Genomic DNA, 22,392 nt, shown 5'->3' on the forward strand with positions numbered 1-22,392 from the left:
ACGTTTACAGCCTTGAAATGACCCTGTGTAGCACAAATGCAGACCCTTTATCATCAGTTCTGTCTATTTCTGCATGCATATGTTTTCTCACCTGCTCTCATTATCCAGGAACACAGAGCTGCTGCTCTCACCCAGAGCCTCGCTGACCGGAGACAGGCAGAAGGGCGAGGAGAAGGTGTCCGAGTCCGAGCCGAGGGTGCTGTCGCGGCTCACCTCGTCCGCAGAGAGCTCGCAGGAGCCTTCATCGCCCTCTTCCAAAAGCTGCTGGTTCTGTAAAGGCGGCTCTTCGTCCTCCTCTTCCTCAGGGGCGGGCGGCGGGCGAGAGTGGCTCCGGTGGGCTCGGCGTCGGGGGTTGCGACGGACGGGTGAGCTTTCGGGCGTGATGTAACGGAGCGCCTCCTCGTCCTGCCGCTGGATGCGAGAGTTGGGCACCCAGGTGAGGATGAGGGTGGAGCCGAGGGTCTCGTCTTTCTCCAGGTGCACACACAGGTAACCTGAAAGAGGACACAGTCAGAAGAAGAAGGAAAAATCCTCAATCTGGCAGGCTCTAAGCTGATTGGCCGACTTCACGCAACTTGCCGGGTCACGGTACGCTGGGATTATTAGAGGCATCAGATCTCTGAAAGAGTTTTATCTGAGGCATGTTGTAGTAAGGCTACTTGTTAACTAGACATCCACAAGCAGAACAACACTGCGTCACTTTTACAGATTCATATATAAAAAATAAAATATTAATACAATTGCAAAAAAAGACTGAATCTATAGGTCTAGTGCAAAATAACAAGAGAAATCTGTAACTGTGAAAAAATGTATTTTTTTCTTACACAAAAAGATATCAAAAATACATTCACAAATGTATCATGTTTTCAAAAATATATCTTTTTTATTTAAAAGATTACATTCTATCTAGATTAATACTGTAAACACATTTCTAAATTAGACACAATTAGTGACAATTAACAGTGAAAAGCAAAATTGGTTCTGTAATTTTACACTCCTGTTTATTTATGAATAGCCTACTTTTACTCAGCAAGGACACATTAAATTTATCAAAAGTGACAGAAAAAGTATTTACAGTGTTACAAAAGATTTCTGTTTCAAACCAACGCTGTTCTTTTGAACTTACTATTCATCAAAGAATCCTGAAAAAAAAAGTATTCCGGTTTCCACAATAAATATTAAGCAGCAAAACTGTTTTCAACATTGATAATAATCAGAAATGTTTCTTGAGCACCAAATCAGCATATTATTATGATTTCTGAAGGATCATGTGACACTGAAGACAGGAGTAATGATGCTGAAAATTCAGCTTTGATCACAGGAATAAATTACAGTTTAAAATACATTAGAATAGAAAGCAGTTATTTTAAATGGTAATAATATTTTCACAATGTTAAAGTTTTTACTGTAAGTCTGATCAAATAAATGCAGCCTTGGTGAGCATGAGAGACTTCTTTCAAAAACATTTTAAAAAATCTTACCGACCCAAACTTTTAAACAATACTGCATCTAAACACGGCTCAACAATATCTGCAAAAAGCTGATGTTTTACAGCTATAATGTAACTCATTATAAATGAATTCATAAAGACACTTTTGCTGAAGATTATGGCATACGATGGCAAAACATTACTGATCATATGACCATTATTTATAAACAGGTGTACTGTAGATTACGTGTGTGTGTGTGTGTGTGTGTGTGGTACCTGGGTGATGTTCAGGCAGTCCAGGCAGGGGCTCGGCCGGGTGCACACACACATTGTTCTTGGAGAAGATGATCTCTCCATCCAGCACAGTCCGTGATCCCCCCATGCCCACGTTAAACGTCAAAAGGTCCGAGGCTTTGGATGATGCACGTCGCAGGAGTCGACCGAATGACATCTCCTCCAGTGAGCGCTCACTGCTCCCATCCTCTGACAGAGCAACAAAAGGAGAACCAAGCATGTTCATTTTCCAAGCAATCAGACTTTTTCACTTGCTGAACAATAAAATGAAAGCGATTTAGAAAGCAGAATATCATAGAGACTTGAGGGTGGTAACTTTTGAACACCATAGAAGAGTTTGTACTACATTTGATTTTGAATGGGAATATACTGCAAGACCTTTAAAAAAGTGCGTTCTATATAGTTTTAATATGGGTAGTATGAATGAAATTCGTACGTACAACAACCACCATGTTGTACTGTCACGTGATCTACTAGCGTCAGTTGTGTCACTGCACTCACGGGATAGTAAAGCGTCCATCGTATGCACACTTCAAAATCTTGCCGGAAACAGTAGGTCATCCTGGGACTTTTTGCCTACTCTTTTATGAGTACTGTGAATTCGGAATTGTTGAAACATGTAATACTACTCTTTTGACATATAGTTTTTCGCATACTATATAGTAGCGAAGAATTTCGGATTTAGCGATAGCAATGTGCTAAACACTCAAAACAACCACGTAGCAACACTTTGGCAACCACCAAAAACACTCAAGCACTGCAGAGGCGACATGAACAATTTTTGAATAATTTAGGTAGGTACTGAATTATTTGAGACCATAAGATACTAATGACCTTATCATAACAATATACGAATAATGTCACCTTCTTGAAACTGCATGGTTAGTTGAGACTAAGTCACACATAGACACACCTTAAAACAAACAGACACACAAATGTGCCAACTCACAGGAGGAACCCAAAGCTACAGCCATGCATGTTATCTGTTCAACAGACGGAAGCGTAAGTTACCAAATGTTATTAGAAAAAACAACCTTTATAAAACACTTGATTATCCTTTTCTTTTTTTTTTTACCAGACACTGCCAGAGTCTTAATAATGTTCAAAATCCAAATGCTATGCCTCACCTAAACTTTAGACACTACTGCCAATTCTTGCATAACTATACATTTTTATGACCATGTTAACTGAGACTGAGAGACTATATTGAATAATTTGAGCTACCACTACTGCACATGTAAAAAAAACAAAAAAAAAACCCAAATCCTGCTTCTGTTTGTGCTACAGACATGCATGGTTCCTCAAATATTTTTTTAATTCCTCAAAAAAGCGATCAGAACTACTTGGGTCAGTAAGCAACAATCTAGCAACCCTATGGCAATGCACTAAAAACTAATAACATCTTAGCACCCACTATTCACAAATGTAAAAATACTTTAAAAATTGTATCTGTACTGCCGTAGGACTGTTTAAGTGCACTGCAAAAACACTAAAAGGCGATTAAAAATTTGATTCAAACTTTCAAAGCATCTAAAACATACATTCATATTTTTAACTGAAAAAAAAAAAAAAAAAAACCTGCTCAAAAACAAATTATGCAACATTCAGAGTCATCCATCACTTGTGACTTTCTCGATCTTCCTCTTCTGTCTTGTGATCTCATTTTTTTCCTGTCAGCTCTTCCTCTACCGGAAAGGCAATGCTCAGTTGTGCTGATTAGAGGTCAACTTCCTGCCACAAAACCAAAGTATATGAAAAACTAAAATCTCATCTAGCTACAATAGTTTCTAATGGTGAGAAACTTTGCAAATTATTGTGAACCATAAAATAGGCTGAAGAGACTCATTACGCAACCATTGAAAACTCCAGAGAACACTTCCTGAGAGAAACTCAAACCTTGATAAAGCGAAATAACAAATTTGCCAACACACTTGGCAGGTTTGGTTCGATTAAAACAAACTCTAGTGCGATTGCTTTGTTAGTGTGGTTCATTTCAATGAGTGTGAGTGCCATTCGAACCTTGGTGCGCACCAAACAAGTGTGCCTTTGGACAAGTTTCTTTGCTCCATGTCGCTGCGTTCATATTTCAGTCAAATCGTACCAGAGCTCGTTTGGAAGAGGGCCGAGACCCAAATTTTCACATTTCAACTGAACATTGAGTCAAGTCAAGTCAAGTTTATTTATATAGCGCTTTTCACAATACAGATTGTATCAAAGCAGCTTCACAGTATTAAATTAAAATAATACATCAATGCTTGTTTCTAGTGGAAAATGTCCACGTTTGGTAATGCTGATCAATAGTATTGTTGATTGATTAATTAAATTAAATATCCCAATATACATTGGTGCGGGTCAACTGAAATATGAATGCAACCAAAGGGCTTGTCCAAATACCCACACTTGAGAGCGCATAGACGCAACAGGAAGTAAGTGTGCAAGACTGTCCCAGGTCTTAAAAACGCTAAAGCTCAGTGCCCTCAATTCACACTATCTCGAATACCGCCTCTGAGCGCATCCCATCATGCATCATGTTCAGGATCTCACATGCCTTGTAATGGCAAGACGTTGAGAAAAACATTCGACTGCAAGTTAAATTAATTCGGTATTACATATAATTTGATATCAAAACATAAAGCTTTGCACATTTTATTGGTGCAAAGATGAATATTTTGTACAACTTTTGCAACTGCTTTTTTATCAATTAATTAGAAGCACCACAATTACTAAATTGTGTCCTCTTGTTACATAGAGACTTACTGACCAGACATTCAGTTTGATGCAAAGTATTGAAAATCAAAATAAACACTTGCATTTTTACAACACTATAAGTGTGTCCCATCTAGGGATGCACGATATATCGGACACCATATCAGTATCGGTCGTAACGTTCATTTTTAATGTTATCGGCCCAAGAAGAAAATTTGGCTGATATATTAAAGCAGATAAATAATGGATTATTCCCTTCAGCTGAGACACTTCAGATGCACACTGTTCGCCATGATGGATTTGGTTGCTTGAAATATGATTGAAATCACTTCCAAAAGGAAAATACAGTGCAACATGTGCAGCGCAAGTCCGTCATATAAAGACTACATTCGATTATAATGAGAACATTATAATTGTGTGCTTGGGACATGGCTTTTAATGATGAGACTCTTGTTTTTGTAATCAGGCTCTCAAAAATTATATAAAAAAATGGATTTAGATTTATCGACCAATATATTGATTATCGGCTTTCAAATATAAAGAATTATCGGTTATCGGTATCGGCCAAAATGTTCATAGTCCCATCGGATGATCAAAAGTTCTACACACTTGCGGTCTTCATGCCCACTTGAACGCAGGCCAAATATGTCATGGGAAATATGGAAATATGTCATGTAGCTAAATAGACAAATGGTCAAGTGCCAAGACCGCAAGTGTGGGTATTTGGACAGGCCCATAGACATCTAAACAAACCAAAAACTGGACCGGACACACTGCTCAAGCACACCTGGTTCTTCTCGTCATAGTTGCCCATTACATTTTGGCACAGAACCGCCTCTTCCTTGCAGCAGATCTTTACACATTTCACAAGCTTTTTGTGAGTTCTCAGCTGGTAAAAATACCATATGTACATGCATTCAACAAGCACATTTAGCCCAGCACACAGCATTGTTTTGGATGTTCCATCTCAAATATCCGTCATTAAATCAGGTTGTGACCTTAATCTTATTTATTTTGTTTTGTACCTTTAGGTTCGGTGTTAAAAAGTACAGTGTGCATGCTTTTTTCCATGCGAACCAGGACTAAATGTATAATTTTATACCTAAGTGAACCAAGAGAACCGAACTAGTGTGAACACACCATAAGGCAATTTCTGGGAAATTAAGGAAAAGAACAAGTTTGTCCAGAAAGCTTAAGACTTGAGTTCAATTATCCTGTATTTTTACAGGAACTATTCAGGTGGATTCATGGCCGCATATCATATGGCTATAATTACAGTGCAAACACGACTCACACGACAGTGAATAAACATGCCACATCATGGCACTGGACTACCAGACATGCAGGCCAAATCAGGAGAAAGGGATTGTGCACTAGTATCATGAGTGTACTAAGAAGAGAGTGCCACTAGTAGAAGCAGTTGTTTCTCTTCGGAGCTGTCAGCACTGCTGCAATCTCAAGCTCCATACAACAGAGTCACCAGGAATGCACTTCAGAATCTACACAGAAGTTCATTTGGTGTCTTGCTTTCAAATCAGATCAAATGAAATGCACAATAATATTCCTAAAGAAATCATAGCTCACCCAAAAAGGAAAATTCCCTCATGTTATTCCAAAGATTTATGAAAATCTGATGAATGACCATTGTAATGATTCAATGATTGCACTAGGCAAGATATGACATAACACTTATTGAGCACAAGCTATTTTTAATAAATCTCTCACAATTCAGAGAAAAAAGTCAGAATTGTGAGAGATTTATTAAAAATACCTTGTGCTCAATAAGTGATTTTGCGTTTACATTTCGCAATTAAGATTTTTTGTTTCCGCCACAAAAAAAATAAAATAATGATAAGGTAATTATCTCACCGTTTTGACTTGTTTTCTCACAATTTAGAGTTTTGGTCTCAGTTAACATCTCGCTATTGCACGTTAACACCTTGCAATTCTACAGTGAGGAAAATAAGTATTTGAACACCCTGCTATTTTGCAAGTTCTCCCACTTAGAAATCATGGAGGGGTCTGAAATTGTCATCGTAGGTGCATGTCCACTGTGAGAGACATAATCTAAAAAAAAAAAAATCCAGAAATCACAATGTATGATTTTTTAACTATTTATTTGTATGATACAGCTGCAAATAAGTATTTGAACACCTGTCTATCAGCTAGAATTCTGACCCTCAAAGACCTGTTAGTCTGCCTTTAAAATGTCCACCTCCACTCCATTTATTATCCTAAATTAGATGCACCTGTTTGAGGTCGTTAGCTGCATAAAGACACCTGTCCACCCCATACAATCAGTAAGAATCCAACTACTAACATGGCCAAGACCAAAGAGCTGTCCAAAGACACTAGAGACAAAATTGTACACCTCCACAAGGCTGGAAATGGCTACGGGGAAATTGCCAAGCAGCTTGGTGAAAAAAAATCCACTGTTGGAGCAATCATTAGAAAATGGAAGAAGCTAAACATGACTGTCAATCTCCCTCGGACTGGGGCTCCATGCAAGATCTCACCTCGTGGGGTCTCAATGATCCTAAGAAAGGTGAGAAATCAGCCCAGAACTACACGAGAGGAGCAGGTCAATGACCTGAAAAGAGCTGGGACCACCGTTTCCAAGGTTACTGTTGGTAATACACTAAGACGTCATGGTTTGAAATCATGCATGGCATGGAAGGTTCCCCTGCTTAAACCAGCACATGTCAAGGCCCGTCTCAAGTTTGCCAATGACCATTTGGATGATCCAGAGGAGTCATGGGAGAAAGTCATGTGGTCAGATGAGACCAAAATATAACTTTTTGGTCATAATTCCACTAAACGTGTTTGGAGGAAGAAGAATGATGAGTACCATCCCAAGAACACCATCCCTACTGTGAAGCATGGGGGTGGTAGCATCATGCTTTGGGGGTGTTTTTCTGCACATGGGACAGGGCGACTGCACTGTATTAAGGAGAGGATGACCGGGGCCATGTATTGCGAGATTTTGGGGAACAACCTCCTTCCCTCAGTTAGAGCATTGAAGATGGGTCGAGGCTGGGTCTTCCAACATGACAATGACCCGAAGCACACAGCCAGGATAACCAAGCAGTGGCTCTGTAAGAAGCATCTCAAGGTTCTGGCGTGGCCTAGCCAGTCTCCAGACCTAAACCCAATAGAGAATCTTTGGAGGGAGCTCAAACTCCGTGTTTCTCAGCGACAGCCCAGAAACCTGACTGATCTAGAGAAGATCTGTGTGGAGGAGTGGGCCAAAATCCCTCCTGCAGTGTGTGCAAACCTGGTGAAAAACTACAGGAAACGTTTGACCTCTGTAATTGCAAACAAAGGCTACTGTACCAAATATTAACATTGATTTTCTCAGGTGTTCAAATACTTATTTGCAGCTGTATCATACAAATAAATAGTTAAAAAATCATACATTGTGATTTCTGGATTTTTTTTTTTTTGATTATGTCTCTCACAGTGGACATGCACCTACGATGACAATTTCAGACCCCTCCATGATTTCTAAGTGGGAGAACTTGCAAAATAGCAGGGTGTTCAAATACTTATTTTCCTCACTGTATATTCAGTTTATATATAAGCAGTTTATATCTCGCAACTGCAAGTTTTAAACTCGTAATTGCCAGTTTACATCCCGCAACTCTGACTTTTTTCTCGGACTTGTGAGTTAACATTTTGTAATTCAGATTTTTTTGGTTTTCGCCACAGAAATAATAATAAAAAAAGTAATTGAGACTTTTTATCTCACAATTCGAACTTTTTTCTGACTCACAATTGTGAGTTTATTTCTTGCAACAGGAAGTTATAAACTCGTAATTGCCCGTTTAGATCTCGCAATTCAGATTTTGTTTTGTTTTCGCCACTGAATAAAAAATTAAAATGGCAATCAAAATGGCAATTGGGACTTTATTTCACAATTCTAGCTTGTTTTTCCTGCAATCGTGAGCTTATATCTCAAAATGTGGACTTTTTGTCTCAGTTAAAATAACGCATGTTAACATAACTCCTTGCAATTTTGAGTTTATATTTCATAATTCTGAGGGGGGAAAAAAACTCAAAATTGTGAGAAAAAAAATTCTGAATTGTAAGATAAAAAGTTAAATAACTTTTTTTGTTGTTGTTATTCTGTGGTGGAAACAAGCTTCCATGGAAATGGCAGCACATCTGGTTGTATTTTATTTCATAATTTCACAAAATGATGATATCAGATGGGAGTTACCTTTAGCAGCATAACATTTGTTAACTAAATGGAGATAAAAGGACAAAACCTTAAAGCCGAACACATTTTTTCAAACAATATTTATCTTTCTTGAATTGAAGGTGCCAAAAAGCTGTCAAATTAACCCCTTGCTTGTATTTGACTTGGTTTGTTAGTGAATTATTAGTTTTAGTTTTAGTTTTTTAGTGAAAAAAAAAGTGTCTGTTCCTGTTCACATGGCTATTTTTATGGTGCATTTTAGTCTTTTTTTTTTTTTCTTTCTTTTTGTTGAGCTTGACAGCCCCTGATCCTATATGCTTTATATGAAGTAGAGCAGAACATTCTTGAAAACATCTCCTTTTTGGGACCCACTTTATATTAAGTGTCTTTGACTACTATGCAACATTTAAATTAATAATTTGATACAATGCACTTACTGTGCAGATTCATGTACATTTTAAATACATTTACATTATACCTACATGTAATTACAGCTGTAATTATTTTGTGTAAATACATCTGTAATCACGTTGACCCTTCCCATAACCCACCCTTAAACCTAACCTTATCCCCAAACTTGTCCCTAATCTCACCTGTATCCCACCTCAATAGCAGCAAAAGTGTTTCTCAATACAACGCAAGCACATTATATTGAACAATTATTTATTTATTTTTTATGCGAATACATAATCGTTAAAGGCAACTAATGTAAAGTTGGACCTCTTTTCGTGCTCTACAGAATAAAATAAAACTATATGGGTTTGGAATAACATGACAGAATTTAATTTCCTTTAGAAGTGCCTTTAAATGTCATAATATAATTTATTGGGGGCAAAGGCATATTAATCCCAATGTCAAAGAACAAAGTTACAAGTCTTCAGCAAAAAATAAAAAAGCAGTAGGCTGCAGTAGATAAATAATACATCAAGATATATATTAAAAAACTACATAATCAGACACATAGTAAGAACATACATGTGTTCACATTGATCGTGTTCAGGCCTGTATCAGCAGGTTGATCAGAGTGATTGACCAGTATCAATATTGTATTTTAATGGACAAGCCCTTTCGTCCCACTCAGGATCACATATCGCATACGAGGGCTCATTTCAGATGGAAGTCGCGATGGGGTCCCGTTATATCTGCTATAACAGACACATATGCACTGCTGTACCCCATATGGGACGCTAACTAAACTACTTCCAATAATGACAGCCGTAAGGAGGAATTTGTAATCGAAAATCATACACGCTGCGGTCTTACCTTCAGTACCAGAAACGATTACAACCGTCGCTACACGTCCATGTCAGAAGTGGCGCGTCCGGCTCATGCATTAAAGATCCAGGCTACACTGAATGACGCGTATGTTTATTGGTGACACTCTTCACTCCGCACGCCGCCGGTGACGACAGACTGAAGCCCCGCCCACCGACATTCCGTTGCTTCCGGGACGACACTGCGCTTCCTCTGAACGCAACGCTCGCGGCAGGACACTGGTCCTGCAGTTATCATGATGAGCACAGAAAACACAACTTGGGTAAAGTGCTATGATTAGCATTTATAAAAGTGTAAAAAATTAACCGCATATGGATCATTTAAAAAAAAAAGAAGAAAAAAAAAGAACTTATCCACTGACAAATTGTAAGAATAGAAAAATAATAATAATTGCAGTGTCAAATCCCTTAGCCTAATTTTAATTTTATAATATTATATGTTATTTTATAATATAATTACTAACCTAAGCTTAAATTTAAAATATTTTATTCAATAACCAATGTATTTAGCTATTTGTATCTTAACAACATTTATAATAATAATAAACACCACCACCACCAACAATAACAATTCTTTATATTATTATTTCGCTGACATTTAAAATAAATAGGTAAAATTATTATTATGATCTAGAGTCATGGGAATTTTTATTATTCTGATTATACCTATCACTGTCACACAACAATAAAAGCATTAAGAACATTTAATAAACATTTATTTTTAACAAAAATGACATGATGAACATTATTACATTTAGGCATTTGGAAGACCAAAGCAATTCACATTCAACAAATCCCAAGCACAGAACATTTACAAAGCAGAGATTTGTCATCAGCTCCACTGTACGGTGAACATGGCTGCCATGGGTAAGTCCAGTCCAGACACTGTAAGAACCTGCAACACACACACACACACACACACACACACACACGCACACAAGCAGAAGTGGTCAAAGTTGGGTAAACTTAGTGGTAATTAAATGGAAGAAAACAGTAAATATAATGTTTGTATTCCCATTTGTTCCACATTACAATCATAAAGATCCATGATAGTGTTTCCACGACTTTCCAAAGGAAGGAAAAAATATAGAGAGACTGATTACACAGCCGTCAGAAGAGAGAACGAAGGGAAATCTGCCACCACTCCCTCAGTCGTTGTAGAAACACAGATATTTGTACAACAAGTCAATTGGCGACACTGGTGGCCGTTAAGTGAAGTGCAGCCAGCAGCTTATTGCTCATGCTCATATCAGTCTCTGAACGTGATTCAATGCCATGATATACATTCATTCTTTGTTTAGAAGTAAAAATAAGTTTTATGAAATACCTTTGCAGCGTTATACTGTTAACGAACATCCAGACCTAGTCCACGCTGCTGAGAGCGATTTTTAGATGATTATGTAAATATGTGTTGCGAGCTTTGCTCTCAATAACAAAATAAACACACAACAAAAAAGACAGCAGCGTGAAAGCAGAGGTTAGAAAGCATTTTATCATAGCCATGTGGATATGTTTGCACAAGCTGTGCGATTCAGATGAGGTAATTAAAATTACAATGTTATGAAAGTTTGATTATAAAGTATAGCCTATTTGAGACCCATCTTTATACCATAAAAAAATGGAAATATAAAGATCTTTTCTAGATTTGTGATGTTGATAACTGTGGAATTGTGTCTGTGAAAAAGGTCCATTAAATTAAATATGAAATACATATTAATCACCATGATTTGTACATACTAAAACAGGAGTAGAAGTAAACCAAAATAGGTAGACTAACACAAAACTACACCTCAGAAGTTGATGCATACCTTGGTGTCTGTGCTGTACGAGAAGTCATGAACCTTTTGCCCGTTGGCCCACACTGCTGTTGGTTGAGTCTGAACTCCGAACACACGCACTTCCCCGAGGACCAAATGATCGAGAGATCTGTTTAATTTGACTGGCTTACTGACCACATAAGACTACAGGGGAATAAAACATTACATTTCAAATTAATGCACATATCGACCATATTTTTTGAGTATTCTACTATAATCAGTTTGTATGTTGAAATTCAACTTGAGTTCTAGTTGTCTTAATTTTTATAAATTGCACATAGACTATACAATCTGTTCATAGCAATAACAGCACTTGATGATTTTTAATTTTTATTTTACTGCCTACTAAAGCAATTCATTTTGGACTGCTCCAACACAGAATAACAATGGGAAACAGATGTTCAATAGAAAAATCCTCATCAAAACCATTCAATTCAACATGCAAGCAAAATGCACGCTATTTTGTACCTCTTCAGCAAAGAAGAGAACATATGAGTAATCTCCCCTCTCAAAAGTGTCCAGACTTTCCCCATCATCCCAGAAAAGATCCCCTTTGGCCCAATTTTCTGCAGACAGTGCCACAATCAGAGTGAAAGGGTTTCTGCGAGATGCTGTAGTGGTCAAAGCGGGAACCTGGGAAACGAAGAAGAAATAGCAATAGTTCACTTGCTACACAGCATAAATGAGATATTATGATTGTTCTTAGATCTAGTCTTTACACCACCTGCTGCGGGATGATGCTCCCCTCTCTCACTTGAATGTTAATGGTGTCCAAAGCGGCAGGAAACAAAATGTATTGCCCTTTACTGTAATATGCTTGCCCCTATGAGAAAACCAGTCTCGTCAGTCAATTCAGTCTCATTTACCTTAAAGGCATCATATCATATGTCTTTGAATTACATTATACCATAATAACTTTGTAAACGTATCACAATGTGAAGCAGGCTATGCAAAAAAAGGGTAAAAAAGACAGTGTTTACTTAGAAGGTAAAAAAAACCAACCCATTTAATTCTATGGTAATTGGTTAGTTTCCTTCAGAAATCATTCTAATATGATGGTTTGATGATGAAGAAACATTTCTTACATCACAGGAATAATAAAAAAATAAAAAATATATAAATAATAGAAAACTGTTCTTTTAAATTGTAATCATATTTCACAATATACATTTTTTACTGTTTTTTTTATCAAATAAATGCAGCCTTGGTGAGCATTAGAGGCTTCTTTCAAAAACATTAACAAATATCATTTTTTCCAAACTTTTGACTGGTAGTGAATGTATATAGTATAAGACGAAGGCTTACATTGTGCAGACTGTACCAAGTCCCCAGGGGGAGATAAGCCGTCACCTCCACTGCTCCCTGTTCCAGGACCGGACTGATAAGCAGTGAACTCCCCCACAGGAACTGCCTGTCAATGGTCTGGCAATTTGGATCAGTGGGGAACCTAAAAGAAATGAGCAATCTCAGAGAAGAGGTCATCGCTGAGATATTGAGCTAGAATGAGTGTGTGTACTGTACTCAAGGAAGAGGGAGCGCGCCACGGTGCTGGCGGAGATGTGCGCGTGATGGAACAGTGTGTAGAGGAAGGGCAGGAGAGAGTATCGCAGTGTAGTCACAGTCCTCATGGCATCTTGGGCTTGCTGGCTAAATACATATGGCTCTTGGGGCTGAGAGTATGAAATATGAGAAGAAATATTCATATATTACTAATAATGTAAAATTATTGACATTTTTACATTTTTATTTCAAAATTTAAAAAAGAAAATTGTGAAAATTATATATATATATATATATATACACATATATATATTTATATATATTTATATATACAGTACTGGTCAAAGGTTTGTAAGCATTAAAGGGGACCTATTATGCCCCTTTTTACAAGATGTAAAACAAGTTTCTAATGTCCCCAGAATGTGTATGTGAAGTTTTAGCTCAAAATGCTCATGAATAATATAAATAAATAACTATAAATCACAGATCATGTTAAAATTGCCACTTTTTGGGGGTAAGCAAAAATGCGCCGTTTTTTTGTGTGTCCCTTTAAATGCAAATGAGCTGCTTTAAGAGCTCGTGCAACAACAAAACAGAACAATCTCACACACTGAAAATAATAATATGGCGGTGTTTAGCCTAATTTATTCCTGTGATGGAAAAGCTGAATTTTCAGCAGCCATTACTCCAGTCTTCAGTGTCACATGATCTAAATTCCAGTTAATTGTTTCCAAGCTTTTGCTCGGTAGTATATATATATATATATATATTTACATTTAGTCATTTAGCAGACACCTTTATCCAAAGCGACTTACAAATACTATATATATATATGATTTTTTTTTCTTTCTTCTAGATGACTGTAAATTGTTGACCGATATCTCACAGCATTGGGTTTGTCGTTATGGTTTCTCATGAAAGGGTAAAAGGCTCCGAGTTGTGTCCAGCGCACACACAGTTCTTCAGTAGTGTCTCCACCAAATCCACATACATCAGCCCCCACAAAGGGAATGCCATAGAGTCCAAACAGGAGCACAGCTGGTACACACACACACACACACAAACACAAACACAGCAATAAACCAACAGCGGGAACAAATCATGCTTTTCAAGTATTAGGAACAAAAAATGAAGACAAGACATGTACATGTTACTTCTCAGCTTATGTATGCATTGTGAATGATGTATGTTAGCATATGTGGATGTTGGCAAGCACTCGCAGGGCCAGGACTAAGCAAAACTTGCTTTATCCTCTTTGTAACCATAAATTAGCATATGTTTATGATCTTTCTCTCTCACCAGGTATTGAAAAGCGCATTTGCTCCCAGTCACTCTGCACATCTCCTGTCCAGTGTGCAGAGAAACGGCCCAGTCCTGGAAAAGACGACCGGGATAGGACAAATGGACGAGTGCCCTTTACTTTCAACAATGCCCTGAAATACAAATGAGTGGAAAGTTGGTAATAACGTCGAACCATATCAAATGGATCTGTTCGCCAATGAACTTTTTCTTTTACTGTTTGTATGAATGGAAGAGGCATTTCTCTGACCTGTGGGTGGCGATGGCCTCGGTCAGCCCGTAAAGATTGTGCAGATTGTAATGATTGGACAGATACTGCTGAGCGGACATACACACAGTTCCTGAGTTTAACTGACATCCTATTACACCTGGAAACCCAGACAGATCTCTTCATGCAGGTCACATAAAAACAGCGATAGTCATTTTACAAGAGAGTATATTAAGACTTTACTGTTCTTACCTGGAGTATAAGGAGGTTTCTCCAAGTCAGAGTCAGGACATCCATCCACAGATCCCTGGACAAAATTTGATGGCTCATTCATGTCCTGTAAGCAGAATTTCAAAAGAAATGTAAAAGTTATCTATAAAGGCCAGATCACACCAAGAACAATAACTATAAAGATAATGATAAAGATCTAGTTGTAAAAATTGTTCAAAATATTAAATAGTAGAGTTCACACACCAGTATAACGATAACGGCACAGAGAAACAATATTGTTGGAATCACTTTTAGAGCGATTTTTTTCCAGCTGACTCCTTCCGAACGATAAAAACTTTGACAAACATTAACAGCCAATCAAAATCCTTTCTGCTTTAAAGAGCTCGAGCATTTAAAGCGGCAGACGACAAAACCGCAGAACGATATTGTCTGTTCGTGTGGACGCGAATATAGTTGTATTTATCTATATAGTTATCATTCTTAGTGTGAACAGACCTTAAGTTATATATGTGTGTATTTAATTCAGGTAAATTTGTTCACTTTTTTAAATGAAATCAAAGGCAAAAGTGGTCAAATTACTAAAGTTGCTAAAAACAACTTATATAGTATAATTATAACATTCTATTATAATATAATATAATATAAAACAAAATCCCCTGCCCTTTTGATTTATTTTGATTAAATATGTCAGTTACATTTAGAGATCTTAAAGGTACACTACAATTTTTTTTTATATAACATAATTCAGGATTTAAAGGGAAAAAAAGCGTGTGGCCCCTTTAAATTCATACATTCATGTTTTGTCGAATGTTTATTTATGTTTATTTACCCTGTGAATGTTTATTTATAGTTTACTCTGTAAGTACTTACTATCCAGAGTCCATCCACAGGTACCTTGTTGTGAAAGGCTCTGATACAGTCCATCCACCAGTCCTGTGTTGTAGGATTGGTGAAATCTGGGAATGCAGTTAGACCTGGCCATACCTGGTTATAAAGACATGCAAAATCTTTATACTCCCCACCATATTCTATCTTGACTATAATACTATTAATAATACAGTGGTGCAGAAAGAAAATACATCTTGTATATGACATTATCACGACAAACTTTTAGTGAGGGTAATATTCCATGTGTGGCGCTAACCTTCCCAATTAGGATCTGTCCAGTGGAGTTGGTGATGAACACTCCCCTCTTCAGCCCGTCATCAAAGGGTTTGTATGAACCAGGAGGACTCGTACTGCTGATGCCTGGATCCTAACACAAGACCACATGCTATTCGACACTGATGTGCTTATTTGTGTACTGTGACTAATGTGCTTTTTTGGTGCATGTATGTATACTCACTGGCACCTTTATTAGGTACAACTACTTGATAATGAAAATATCTAATCAGCCAATCACATGGTGGCAACTCAATGCATTTATTTAGGCGTGTAGACATGGTCAAGACGATCTGTTGAAGTTCATACTGAGCATCAGAATGGGGAAGAAAGGTGATATAAGTGACTTTAATGTGGCCTGGTTGTTGGTGGGAGACGGGTTGGTCTTAGTGTTTCAGAAACTGATGATCTACTGGGATTTTCACGCACAACCATCTCTTGGGTTTACAGAGAATAGTCTGAAAAAGAGAAAATATCCATTGAGCGGCAGACTTAAATGTCTTGTTAATGCCAGAGGTCAGAGGAGAATGGCCAGACTGGTTCAAGCTGATAGAAAGGTAACTGAAATAACAGTAACACAAATAAGCACTCGTTACAGAGGTCTGCAGAAGAGCATCTCTGAACGCACAACACATCGAACCTTGAAGAAGATGAGCTACAGCAGCAGAAGACACACCGGTGAGACTCCTGTCAGCTGAGAACTGGAAACTGAGGCTACAATTCACACTGACTCACCAAAAATGGACAATAGAAGATTGGAAAAATGTTGCCTGATCTGATGAGTCTGGATTTCTGCTGAGACATTCAGATGGTAGGATCAGAATTTGGCGTAAACAACATGAAAGCATGCCATGGATCCATCCTGCCTTGTATTAGTGGTTCAGGCTGCTGCTGGTGTAATGGTGTGTTAGACATTTTCTTGGCACACTTTTGGCCTTTAGTACCAATTGAGCATCATTTAAACGCCACAGCCTACCTGAGTATTGTTGCTGACCATCTCCATCCCTTTATGACCACACTGTATCATCTTCTGATGGCCACTTCCAGCAGGATAACTCTCAATGTCACAAAGCACAAATCATCTTAAACTGGTTTCTTGAACATGACAGTGAGTTCACTAAACTCAGTGGCCTCTACAGTCACCAGATCTCAGTGCAATAGAGCAGCTTTGGGATGTGAAGGAATGGGAGATTCGTATGATGGATGAGCAGACGATAAATCTGCAGCAACTGTGTGATGCCACATGACAATATGGACCAAAATCCCTGAGGAATGTTTCCAGCACAATGTTGAATCTACTCCAGAAAGCATTAAGACAGTTCTGAAGACAAAAGCAACTTAGGTGTACCTAATAAAGTGGCCAGTGAATGTGTGTGTATATATATAGTATAGAAAAGATACTGACATCACTGACATTTTAACACACAAGCATCACGCTATGAAGTTCAAATAAGGATGAAAGAATCTCCATCACAGAATATTATCCACGTACCAGAATGAGCACATACTTCATGCCCAGCTGATGGAGCTCTTCAACCATCTGGGGCAGATCTCCAAACCGTTGTGGATCAAAGGTAAACACTCTTCTTTGGTCCGCATAATCAAGGTCATTCCACTGTACATCCTAAAGAAGTTAATTGAAGGTTATTTAAATGATCATATAAAACTTGCTTGGTTACTTGGTTCTCTCTCTATGCAGTATATATATATATATTTATTTTCTCCTTCTTTTCAAAATGGCATACTACCATACTACTTTACATTTTTACAGTATGTATGCTGCATAATCTGGAATATCTGGATGACCAACGGTACTACAGTACTACATCTGCAATGTGCAGTATACTATACTATGTTATAATTCATACACTGTGTGAATAATTATTATGTCAACATTTTACTAATTTCAAACCACATATGTTAACTTTAACAGAGCATATCAAACTGGGTACTGTATCCCACAATGCAATGTACTCAACTTAACCTTCCATTTCTAGTATGATGAACAAACCAGAAGCAATATGAACAACAATTTTACACAACATTGGATAAAAAAAAAGGTTTAGAGACGATAACTGGGTGATATTGTCATATGACAACAATATAGCATACAACAGTTTGTATTAAAGTACTTCTTAAAATATAGCAGTGAGCACACAATATATACCAATAGTTCTCAAACCTTTTTTTTCCTCAAACCTTTTTGACTCCAAGGCCCCCCGCTGTCATAATATTCATTATAAATGTAGTTTTAAAGGGATAGTTCACTTTGAAATTAAATTTTGGTATGTTTTAGCTCACCTCAAAGGCATCCAAGATGTAGGTGTCTTTTTTCCGCAGTAGTTTCAATTTTGATATTTTTAGGTCAAACCGTTCTTGTCTGTCAGTCATATAATGCAGGTCTATGGTCACTACCTCAAAGAGCATGCACAGAGTCCAAATTAAAACAATTCCCCATCGTAAGTACACATTGATGGCCTAAGACACGAAACGAGCGGTTTATGTGAGAAAACGGACAGTATTTATATCGTTTTTACCTCTTATACACAGCCACGTCCAAGTGATCTGAGGGCGCGCGCGCATCCTGGTGTGTGACGTGTACGCAGACTGGTACATAGATATATATACACTAGATGTCGCCTTAAAGACACTCATTCCAATGAACTGCCGTAGACAAGGCGACATCTAGTGTATATATCTATGCACCAGTCTGCATACACGTCAGATCAGATCACTTGGACGTGGCTGTGTATAAGAGTTAAAAACGATATAAATACTGTTCGTTTTCTCACACAAACCGCTCGTTTCGTGTCTTAGGCCATCAATGTGTACTTACGATGGGGAATTGTTTAATTTGGACGATGGGGAATTGTTTTAATTTGGACTTGCTCTTTGAGACAGTGACCATAGACCTGCATTATACGACTGACAGACAAGAACGGTTTGACCTAAAAATATCAAAATTGAAACTACTGCGGAAAAAAAGACACCTACATCTTGGATGCCCTTGAGGTAAGCTAAAACATACCAAAATTTAATTTCAAAGTGAACTATCCCTTTAAGATTGTATTAATTTGCATGGCTTTTCCAAGTCTAGACTTGAATAATTTTATCAGGTAATCTTGAGGTCCACTTAGAAGTATGCTGTGGCCCCCCCGGTTGAGAACCACTGGTATATACTGTTCAGTATGCAGTATCTTCCAAACACAGCCATTATTTATTTTCTTGACATACTAGAGGGATCTTGGCCTGGCGCATGAGCTGAACCACTGTTCTTGTGACGTTGGTGGACGTATAACCCCAGCGACAGAGGTGGAAGCCCAGTGACCAGTAGGGTGGCATCATAGGATAACCTCAAAGACACAACACAATAAGTTACACTGTGGGTAAACGACAATTCTAATACAGCATGTGGACTGTCTATTGTTAAATACCTATAACCTCATGGTACTGCTGTATCACACTCTGAGGACTGGGGCCTAAGAAGATGTAGAAGTCCAGTATTCCTCCGACGGTCACCCATGTCAGTGCTGGAGAGGGCTGCATAAACACTTCTACAATTGTCAAATTTTAACACTTTTAGTGAAAGCCAAAATTGGAAGAAGCCAATTCAGACAACAAAACACTGTACCCATTGTGTTGCTGTTGAGAAGAAAGACTCCATGTGCCTGTCCATCACCTTCTTGGACTAGGAAGAAAGGGTGGGAGCCATACAGGTTGGCACTTCTCTACAAAGGGCCATATGAAACATTAAGTACAGCTGTGAACAAAAGGGAATGTGAAATGATGTGAAAGTCTTACATGTGGTGCCATGTCTCTGTTCCATAATGAAACAGAGCTCCAGTTGAGGTCCAGCGTGATGGGGGTGTAATGTTCACCCAGTCCAGAGATCACGGAGGAAGCCATGCTGGTGGAGAGCTGTAGATACTGATCCGCAAACAGGAGGGGGCCTATTGTAGTATTCAAACTAGGGGGGAAAATACAATGCATTTGTTGTAAGCAGAAAACATACAATACAAGAAAAGAAAAATGGAAGCACACTTACAGAACACGGCCATTGGATTTTCGCCGTACAATACACCCAAACGGATCTGGTTGGAAGTCAACATCATAGAGGGGGTTTTGTGTGTCTTTGTGGCCCCTGGATTTGGACGTCACAAAGGGGACCTCGTATCGTTGAGATGCTGGATCTTTCAGCTGTGGCAAAGTGAAGCCAGCAAGATAAAGTAAGATTAGGTCATCTAAAGGCTGGAATACACTACATGACTTAAAATCTGAACAGGTTTTCAAACACTAGGCATCATACACTTGCAGATTTTGTAAATGGTTACAGAGAAAAACGGGAATCGTACACTAAATGACTGGGTGTATAAGGGAAAGAAAATTTTAAAATAAGTGTTTTAAAATCGTCTCAAAATATCGAACATTTCTGATCATCTGCGACTGGATGGAGTCATAGTTTGAAGCTAAAAATAAGAGTCTATGCCATCATACACTATTACACACTTTAAAGTTAATGTGGGAATGTCTGTGTTTTTTATAAAGACCCCTAAAATAATTTGTCATTTATTTTAGGAATGTCCAAAGTTACCTATTATTGGAGAGAATTACAAAAATATTTACAAAAAGATGTTGTTAACTTTGTGGAAGCTGATGTGATGTTAATGTGGTTCTCATTGGATGGTGATACATATCTAGTATTCATTTTTTTATTTAATAATTATATTTGCTAGTTATTATATCCATAAAGTCAAATGGTCTGAAAAATGAATATTTTAGGACAATTTAAAACTGACATTAAAATGTATTTGGAAACAATATATAAAGGTAAATCTTGAAGAAATTAACTATGCAATTGTTTAAGATGTAGCCTACAATGTTTTTCTATAATTTCTTTTCTCTTTTCTTTCTACATACCCCTGACATGTTTGGCTATATGTACTCCTGATGATGATAATAATAATAATAATAATAATAATGATAAAAGCTACTGTCAACTATTCCAGACTAAAAATCAGGGCAAAAGTCATGTAATTAAATACTAATAGATTTAATTAATCATTTCAGACATGACTGATCCAAGAGTTTATATTTCCAAGAATTCAAGGAAAAATCATGTGACTGTTTTAAATTCCTCCAAAACCTACAATATCTGATTTGTAATTGAACTTTTTGTAATTGAAAAGACTGAAAGAAGTGCTCACGGTGAGGTGAAGACGACCCACAGACTCGGCCATCACATCTAGCTGCAATGTGGGGATGTCCCGGGGCAGGTATGAGGGTGCAGAACGGGTCAGCGTGGCCCTTTGGCCCCTCTCTGTGGGCAACAAGGGCCCCATTTTGTACCCTGGATAACGGACTGGGTAGAAACACCATGGTGGTCCTCTTGATCCAGACTGAGGTAGAGGCACATAGCAGCATCCTCTGCCCTCACAATCGGCCCGACTCAAAGATCTGTCACGGCCACAGTCGATGCGGCTCTCCAGAGCTATGCTACACTGATCTCTAACAGAACTAGTGTGAGTCCTGGGATCAGCAGATAAGTGAAGATTATTGCTGAAGTTGTTCTGGGATTGAACGCTCCTGTGTGAGATATTTGAACTATGTCGCCATAATTTTGATGGTGAAAAGGCTAATGAAACAACATCTTTGTGCACCAGGATATGAAGTACAGAAGTCAGAAATATTAAGGTCAATAGTGCAAATGTGTGCAGGAGCCAACCAATTCTGGCCATTTAAAGGGGTTGGGTTTGGCTCTTCCTGCATTAAACACGAGTAAACATGACTTAGAAATGGTAAAATAAGAGTAAAAGAGTAAAACAAGAAAGCATATAAGATCGTTCACTGCCAAATCAAACAAATCGCACTACAGCTCTTGATCGGACGACAAAATGACGCATGCGCAGTTGCGCACCCACAAAACTTAAATCTTCTTCACAACCTTGCCTTACTCATGCATTTTATTAGCTTAAACGTGTATCGGTGTACTTCTCTCTCCGGGCGCCGACATGTTCCCATGACGTCACGATCCTAAATCTCGGCAAAGTGTATTTGATCCTTTTCTTTTTGGAAGTCTTGTTATAGTTGTAAATATTTTTGTTTGTCCTTAATGTTTAACCATAATCTGTTTAATTTTATTTTCTTGCCGTTGTGAGTTTGTGAATTCATTTATATGGTTCAATTATATGAGCGCACTTGTTGCATATTGAATGTGTATTTAGGAAAAGTTTAATAAACAAAAAAGTTTAATATTTTTATTTTAAGTGCGTAGACAT

At 37.9% G+C, this 22,392-nt stretch overlaps 2 protein-coding genes across 2 annotated transcripts in view; both read right to left on the minus strand.

Annotated features, from left to right (window-relative positions):
* Positions 1-10,050, minus strand: part of tbc1d16 (TBC1 domain family, member 16) — a 29,831-nt gene extending 19,781 nt beyond the window's left edge. The window contains exons 1-3 of the mRNA XM_084090541.1: positions 9,891-10,050; positions 1,706-1,912; positions 92-494 (exon numbers count right to left, since the gene is read on the minus strand). Coding sequence (XP_083946667.1) covers positions 92-494; positions 1,706-1,880 — 578 coding nt within the window. The 5' untranslated portion in view covers positions 1,881-1,912; positions 9,891-10,050. The remainder of the gene's footprint in view (positions 1-91; positions 495-1,705; positions 1,913-9,890) is intronic.
* Positions 10,051-10,590: 540 nt separating this feature from the next.
* gaa (alpha glucosidase) lies at positions 10,591-22,156 on the minus strand. The gene is made up of 19 exons (XM_084128316.1): positions 21,322-22,156; positions 20,163-20,314; positions 19,919-20,084; positions 19,749-19,845; positions 19,552-19,671; positions 19,352-19,470; positions 17,610-17,741; positions 16,101-16,211; positions 15,827-15,940; positions 14,978-15,062; positions 14,768-14,885; positions 14,518-14,651; positions 14,105-14,256; positions 13,240-13,388; positions 13,024-13,165; positions 12,443-12,541; positions 12,187-12,351; positions 11,710-11,862; positions 10,591-10,796 (listed from the first exon to the last, which is right to left on the minus strand). The coding sequence occupies exons 1-19, from the start codon at positions 21,850-21,852 to the stop codon at positions 10,734-10,736; spliced, it is 2,802 nt and encodes a 933-aa protein (XP_083984442.1). The 5' UTR covers positions 21,853-22,156; the 3' UTR covers positions 10,591-10,733.
* Between the last annotated feature and the right edge of the window lie 236 nt (positions 22,157-22,392).

Source organism: Abramis brama (assembly GCF_963993115.1).
Source record: "Abramis brama genome assembly, chromosome: 1".
In the NCBI taxonomy this organism is placed as follows: Eukaryota; Metazoa; Chordata; class Actinopteri; order Cypriniformes; family Leuciscidae; genus Abramis; species Abramis brama.

What these genes read in the sequence shown, in the direction of transcription:
- gaa (XM_084128316.1), bottom strand. Translation starts at nt 21,852, where the DNA reads ATGGCCAGAATTGGTTGGCTCCTGCACACATTTGCACTATTGACCTTA. An exon ending in GACAGATCCTAATTGGGAAG is followed by an intron (nt 15,941 to 16,100) that starts GTTAGCGCCACA and finishes CTTTATAACCAG; the next exon opens with GTATGGCCAGGTCTAACTGC. An exon ending in CTGTGGATGGACTCTGGATA is followed by an intron (nt 15,063 to 15,826) that starts GTAAGTACTTAC and finishes TTCTGCTTACAG; the next exon opens with GACATGAATGAGCCATCAAA.